Here is a 7,999-nt window from a genome sequence, read left to right on the forward strand (position 1 = left end):
ATTGTTTAAATCACCTTGGGTGCAAACAATTTCTAGGGGCCACGTCCCATTGGCGAAGCCAGCGATTTACCTGATCTGGGTGATGTGGGCATGGTACATGTGTCCGGGTATGTACAGTCTAGAGTTTTTCATCAAAAAAAAGAAAAAAGAACAAAAAGATTACAATTCTGTATTCCTGTCACAATTATATTCAAGGTACTGTGACTTAGTTGTAATCATACAAGCTGTATTTTGTTCATGAGGTTAAGCAAACTCTACCTGGGGAAGGAAATACAATGATGAGGACAAAAGAAGAAGCCATCCTGTTTTAGCTTGTTGAAAATAGGTTGTCTCAATTAACTTTTATTGGAAAATTGGTTTGTGGGGGAAAGAAAACCCAAGCCAGAAAGCTCTTTCGGTGGACTCGTGTTGGATCTTAGATGCTCCTTTTAAATTGGTTCCATCTTATAGCAAATGGCTGCTTTCTTTGCTCTCACTGGGTAACGAAAATGGCCCTGGTTTTGTATCTGAAGTGTGACTTGCACTTGACTGTCCATGCATCTCAGTTATGTCATGGTTGAAGTTGTGCTCATACGTCAATACATTATATAGACTTTGATATGACTTTTGTACAGGGTGATACCATTGCCATTGAATGCAATGAGTAAAAATTTAGAATGTAGCTGAAAGATAGTTGGACTGAAGTAACATTATAGAGAGCTTATCGACAATACTTTAGCCTAACTGAATTGTATAGCTTTGTAAATGATTAATTTTTCTCAGAGTCCGTGTTCTGTGGCATGGATAGGTTGATCGAAAATGAATGTATGCCTATCATTCATTAAAGAACACACTGCAACTTGAAATTCTTTGCATTATAAGCACAAGATAAAAAAACTCTTTACAAATCTACTTCGAAGTGGTGGATATTTTGCTGAATTTTGTTTATCTGCCTAAGACTTGAAATGTCTTGAGATAGTTAAATTGGACTTTGATGATTTCAATTGTCCAAACGTTTGTGCTAATATATATATTTGAAAATTTTACTCAAACCAAATGGAGGGGATTGCTTAAAAATTTTGTATCGATGTCAAATTTTCAGCAGTGCAATTTCTGTTCTGGATGGTTCTATTGTATTCTGTATTAGAAGAATTTTAAGGTTTATTATTTATCTGTGTGCTTGGTAAAGCCAATACCCCGTCCCCCAAAAGTACATAGGTAAAGCATGCTGTTGGTGGCTGGTAGCTCTGTTTCAGTAAAGAGGGCAGCATACTTTACAATCCGTGCAACTGTATCTGCAATTTTCTCTCTTCTAGAGGATTTACTTTAATGCTTAAATGTTTCAAAGTACGGTTATACCTTGTGCCATTTTCAGATCTTCATATGCCTGTCCATAAAAGTAAATGATCAAAACAAAGAGATGTCAGCATTGACTGATTGCTATAGTTCAGAGTTCAGTTACTTAGACCATGTCTAAGAGTTCTAGTTTAAAGCTAAGGTTGAGTGCATGCAAATTTTGTGCAAGGCCAGGCTTTGCTTCAGCTACTTGAAAGAGTTGAACTTAAAAAAAATAAGATGAACCATTTTAATTCTGCTTAAATGGATGTAGAGAATTTATTTGTGGAATCAAGGCTATGTTTGTTCTTGTATGCCAAAAATTATGAAGCACTGCCATTGTAAATTTTTGTTTATTTTGAATCTCTTGGGTACGTTGGCAGGTTAATTAGTTGACAGTTGTGTGCTCTTCCATAGATTATATATATTTTTTGATAAATACTCTTCCATAGATAATATTCTTTAGAGATGTTTCTTTTTAAGAATTACAAAGATCACTTCTTAAAGTTGGAATCCCTTGTGTGCTTTGGTATATTCTCTAGTTGTTTTTTCTATTTGTGCTGTTTAGTCATAGAAGATGAAATATGTTCTGACTTCCACATGTCAGAGAACACAAGTGGTTATTACAAGTTATTTCAGCATCCCTACAACATTATTTGAATTTTGAAACCATCATGTTCCTCCATTAACCACTTTATTGACTTCCGACGATATCACCATTTGCCTCCACCACCCTACTTTACTACTTGGCAATACTGTAAGTACAGATTAAATACGAGGCTAAAACACCTCCACTCGGTATATACATGGAATTTAAAACACGGTGTATGCTATAGCCTATAAATATATGAGCAAGTTTCCAACTTATCTCCCTCGCTGTTTCACTTTCTCTGTTATCTTATTAGAAAACAAATAGGCCAACATCAAAATCTCCGAATTGAATTTTAACGAGAATCCCTCTGATTCCCTAATCCCTCTTTTCTTTTCTTTATTTGTTTAGGGTTTTATCAAAAAGCGTCTCTCTCTCTCTCTCTCTCTCCCCGTTTGTGTGTGTGTGTGTCATGGCTGCACTGTTGTTGAATTCTCTGCCACTGGGGTTCAGATTCAGCCCAACGGATGAGGAGCTGATCGATTATTACTTATGGTTTGGCTGAAGATCAATGGGAATGAAAAGGAGGTTTTGGTTAATCATGAAATTGATGTGTAAATATGAGCCCTGGCATTTGCCTGGCATTATTACTTATTCTTAATACTTTACTGTTATGATCCCAAGCCCAAGTTCAATTTATTTTTTATTTTTTAAATATTTTTCTTGCTAAGTTTTGTATATTTGAATTGGGTTGGTAGAACTTTGTGTCTTGTTTGGTTCGATTTTTTTAGATATTTGTTGTTGCAAATTATCTTTCTAGATTTTGGTTGGTGAAGCCTATTGTCTTACTACGTTAGAATTTTTGTTTGAATTCCTCTCTTTTCTTCTTTTTTTTTTGGTAGTAATTTGGTATGTTAAATTCGTGGTGGAAATCAAAATTAGTAAATTATTGAGCAATTATTTCATCTGCCTATTTGAATTCTGTAAATTTGGTTTTTATGTATCTATTATTGTTTAAACTTGGTTAATGTGTAAGTTGAATTTGGTATTTAGTGTTTTTCCCCTTTCAATAACTTTGTTTATGAGATTTAATTTGTAATTTTTTTGGTAGATTAAAGTGCTATATAACAGAAATGATGTTGTTATTTAATCTTTTAGGAGGTATATGTAATATTCACATTTGACTTTCTTGTTTTGAATTTGGTGATCAATTTCTTTGGCTGTAGATTTATCTGCGATAGAGACAAAGGATCCCAAGTGGTTCTTTTTATGTCTGCAGGATTGAAGTACCCGAATGGATATTGATTGAACTGGGCAATGACTGCTGGGTAGTGGAAGGCCACTGGGAAGGTTTGGAGAATCAAGTCCAGAGCGATCTTCTAACGTTTATTACCTTGCAGTCATCTCCAGTATGGTTCTAAGGAACCAGATGAGATGTCTGAGTTCCTGAATTCAATTCTATGCAACCAGATGAGTGCTCATATGCAATCAAAAGAATCTGGCTTATGAAGTCTGTCAAACCTTGAAGAAGGTGGTACCTTTTGAGGACAATGGATCGTGCAGTGGGTCAGATACTGAGGTGATCAATACACGGGCAAGTGGAAGCTCTCAAGATACTGTTTATTAATTGGACTTGGAAGTTTTGCTACCATAATTTGAGCGGTGTCAAATTGTGGCTGGAATGCTGTGAGTTTCTACGGTCCTCTCCATATACATTTGAATTCATTTGACATGGTTTATTTTTGTCTTATCTTTATTTAACTGGTCTTTATATAGCTAACAATGCATTGTGCTGGTGTACTGCAGTTTCAAGGTTCTCTGCAGTCTGAAAAGATCATTGACAGAAAGGCTTCTTTGCAGAACCCTGTCTCTTCTGGTGGTGCTGCTGAAGAAATCTATGATTGTAGTCTCAAGGAATCAAGCAATCATTTGAGCGCAGTTGCAAGTGGTGAGGTTAGAACTGGAATCAGGATAAGGCATCTCCAACGGCAAAACCAACCATGCATGGAGAACTCTGTTACATAGGTGGCACAGGGCACTGCTCCAAGAAGAATGTGTTTGCTGTGTAAACCTCAAGTGCAGCCACTTACGTGCATCCTGATGTCGGAGCTACACAGCAGGAGACCACGAATTAAAAGCAGTTGCTACAGAGGAAAGAAGTGTGTACCTAATGTGAAATTCAGATGACATATATGCATGAATTGTGAAAGTTTTCAAAATGTTGATATGCAGATGGAGATGCTTCAGAAAAGCATGCTGTTGCTGGTGGTCATGGTGCTGATGCTACTAGGTGCTTTATGTAAACCCCGAAAGACCCTGATTTTCTTGAAATAAGTACCAGTATGATACCAAGCCTGAGGTTACAGGGCAACATTTTGACAGGCATTAATGTCGTTTCTTTATTTTTAAAGGCTCCTCCTCTTCATCACTCAAACTCGTCACCTGCTCTTCTGTTCAGGGTAATGGTAGTTGTAGTCTTGTTTATGATTTTTGCTAGCATATGGAGATTTCTTAAATTTTTATTTCACTTGGATCGGGATATTCTATATTTCACGGTGATGATTTAGCTCTTTTACAAATCTGAAGGCATCTTAGTTATTTCCCTCTCCCTCATGTATCAGTCAGAGCCTCTAACCCCAAATAAAACATTCTTAATACAGACAGAAAAAATTACCAAAATTTTCACATCTCACTCACAAAATATTTGAGATAGTGCTCAACAAGGCTCATCATAACACGAAAACACAAGGGAGGGTGTGAAAAATAGATGCAACTTTTGGTGTCGACAGAATTTTCCCAAATAAAATACCTCTTTTTGTCTATTTGCTTTCATTCACTCTCCCACACTCCCTGTTTGTCTACCCCCTCCTAGTATCTCTTCTTCAAAATAGATTAACCCCTACCCCTGCCCCCCAAAACCTAAACGGTAAGATTAATGGTGGAACTGACAGTGGCAGGAATTGGAGTTTAAGAATGGTAGTGATGGCTTTGGCTTCCAACGATGACGATCAAGGTTGATTGTGTGATATTTTTTAGAGAAAATTTCCAGAGAAGAATTTGAGATCCAATATGAAAACATGTCTTTTGTTTGACCACAATTCAAGTGGTTCCCAACAAAAATCGAATTGTTCTAATTTTATTATTTTTCCAAATCAGACTAGTGGTTTTTTTTTTTTTTTAATTTACAATTGGTTTGATCGGTCATTTTGATATGTTTTTAAAACCATGGTTACAACAATAGGAGAAGGAAGATTGGAACTTTGGTTCTCCCTACAAGAAAAAAAAAAACAATTAATACCACTGATTTATAAGATTTTTTGCATGTCTAATTTAATAATTTTAGAGGGGAAAAAAGGGAAAGGAAGTTATGTAATTATCTTGAATTATCATGGTAATTTCAAAGAAATCCTTATGAATTTTTAATTTGTTCAACATTGTACAAAACATTATGGTAGATTTTTAAATTTGTTAAACATTGTATAAAACATAATGGTAGTATCAAAATCAACGTGACATTTACAAAACCTCTCCCAACATAAAAATGTGTGTTTTCACAAGTGCACACACACTATACATAGAAGTAGGATCACTCTAAAGTTTTAAGATAACTTTACTAATCTAAATTATCAATGTCTCTGTTGGAAATATTAAGTTGTACCAATTTAACTACATAGTTCAAATATGATTCAAATATTGCTTATTTTGAATATGAAAAAAAAAAAAAAAAAAAAAAAAAAAACTACAAAGCTCTTGGTAGGTAATTAAGATTGTTTCTCTATGCCCTCTAGTTTCTCTTTTCTAAGACAAATTAAACCCTGAAAATGAAAAAGACAGGATCGACGATGGAGTTAGCTAGACCACCGTAACTAAGAATCAAAGTGTGAAAACAATAGCGATGGCTTTGACTTTGACTTTCAACGATGATGATCAAGATTGGACTATGTTTTAACGAAATTTTCTAATGGAAGAATTCGAGATCTAAATGACAAAACCCATCTCCGGTTTGAACATGATTCAACCGGTTCCCAAAATAAAAATTTGAATTTTCTAATCTTATTAGTTTTAATAAGAACATTGGCGATTAGTTTTAGGTTACTTCGATACAAACCAATGATTTGGTCAATTTTTAAAACCATAATTACAACAATAACGGAAGAATTAGAACCTAGGTTCTCACTGTAAGAGAAAACAAAAGTTAATTATTTAAGGGGAAAGGAGAAAAAAAGAAACTGAATTATTGTGCTAATTTCAAACAAATTCCGACGAGACTTGTGTTGCTTTTCATTTATTTATTTTTTCAACATTGAAAAACACTATGGTAGTTACAAAACCGACATAACATTACAAAACCTTCCCCAACATACATATATATATATATATATATATATATATAGCAAACGAACTAATAGGATCCCTTTACACACGTATGTATATCATAAACATAGCTAGTAGCAGTAGTAGGATCCCCTCTAAAGTTTTTAAGCTAAAGTCCACGATAATGTTCAAAATCTTATCCATCAATTTATAAACAAATAAATTGAACTTTACCACATTATCAATAATTTAAATAAATAGAAAAAAAAACCCAAAATAGTAATAATTTATATTGTTTTTGGGTTTTTTTTTTATTTTTATTTTTATATTGTTCTAAATATTGATGATGTGATAAAATCTAATTCATCTATTTTAAATTAAAGGGATATGATTTTAAAAATTTTATAGTGCAATTACCTTAAAAACTCTTAAGAGATATATTCTTCCATTCTGAGTTTGTTACTAAGAACTTTAGACGATCTCAGCACTTGTATTCTCTTTCTGGCTATCTCTTATCTTCCCCCATTGCCTGCGCCGAATCTGAAGCATACAAATTGCAGCCAAGAAGTCCACACACTGCAATGGCCTCAGCACTTCCAACACACCCTTCAAAGTCTTCAGCCTCACACAATCTGCAGCTTTCATCACCTTCTCCAATCCACCCAGTAATCCCTTCAATGCCACCTCCACCAACCCATCCACCTGACCCACCACATCACCGTTCTCGACCCGGCTCGCCAGCCGGGCCAACTCGACCATTTTCCGGTCCGCCATAGCCACCTGCAACCTCTCCATTTCCCTCTCCACTTTCACTTCCTCCAACCTTATTTTCAACCTCAGCTCCTCAATCTTCTTCACCTGTGTCTCAGACATGTCCACCATACTAGCACAAGGCACCACAGACTTTTTCAAAGAGTCAATGACTTGAAAAGCCATAGATGGCTTCCAACCCGTCACCCATAAATAAGCGTTCTCTAAAGGACTCAACCATACTGGACAGAAGAAAGCAAGCACATCTTCATGAGCACCAGCCCATTTCACAGTATAGTACTCCTTATAATGGCTTGTAACCCTTGACACCAAAGCTTGTAGCTCTGAATCCTCTGGTTCACTGAGCTTCGCTTTAGACACCCTTATGAGTTGTTGGACATGTTCCTCAAGTTGGTATATCCACTTCTCATAGAACTCAGAGAACCTTTCTTCAACTTGTGTTTTCATTTCGTTTATAGAGAAAAAACAAAGACTAGCTCAAGGTTATCAATAAGGTTGTGCTATGCCTATGCATGGTATTTATAAACCGGTAAAGATTGGTCCAGTGCTCTATGTATTAAACCTATTAAGATTATGGCACGTATTCAGTTTTGTCAATGCGTCATGATCTTGACGGTACAAACTAATTCCTTATTTATATATATATATATAATATGCTTGTGTATGAGTGTATGTGTACGTGCGAATGTGTTACCAGATGGAGGGAGGAAAGAGAGGCACGTATGGGAAGGCCACGGTGCAAGTGGGGAGAATGACTGGTGCATGGCTTACGCGCAGCAATTAGTTAATAGTGCTTTTGAAGGGGCTGCGTGACGCTTTGCAAGAGAAGGAGAGAGACATGAGTCTCTGCTCTTCCTTTCTTCATTTCCAACTTTGACTCTATTGATCGGGTTGTCCAAATCCACCACCTGCAGGTGTCTGAATTCTCTTTGTTTAAAACGTGTCACTGTGGGGATGCATCTGGTTTCAACGTGGAATGTGCATGGCCTGCTGTTCATTGTTTGTGGCGTC

General features: G+C 35.9%; 1 protein-coding gene across 1 annotated transcript; it reads right to left on the minus strand.

Moving 5' to 3' along the window:
• Positions 1–6,643: 6,643 nt before the first annotated feature.
• Positions 6,644–7,438, minus strand: LOC115989121 (protein DOG1-like 4). The gene has a single exon (XM_031112791.1). The coding sequence runs from the start codon at positions 7,433–7,435 to the stop codon at positions 6,689–6,691; it is 747 nt and encodes a 248-aa protein (XP_030968651.1). The 5' UTR covers positions 7,436–7,438; the 3' UTR covers positions 6,644–6,688.
• Positions 7,439–7,999: the final 561 nt, after the last annotated feature.

Source organism: Quercus lobata, chromosome 5 (assembly GCF_001633185.2).
Source record: "Quercus lobata isolate SW786 chromosome 5, ValleyOak3.0 Primary Assembly, whole genome shotgun sequence".
Taxonomy (NCBI): domain Eukaryota; kingdom Viridiplantae; phylum Streptophyta; class Magnoliopsida; order Fagales; family Fagaceae; genus Quercus; species Quercus lobata.

Bases quoted from the DNA above. Each gene is read 5' to 3' on its own strand.
- LOC115989121 (XM_031112791.1), bottom strand. From the start codon at position 7,435: ATGAAAACACAAGTTGAAGAAAGGTTCTCTGAGTTCTATGAGAAGTGG.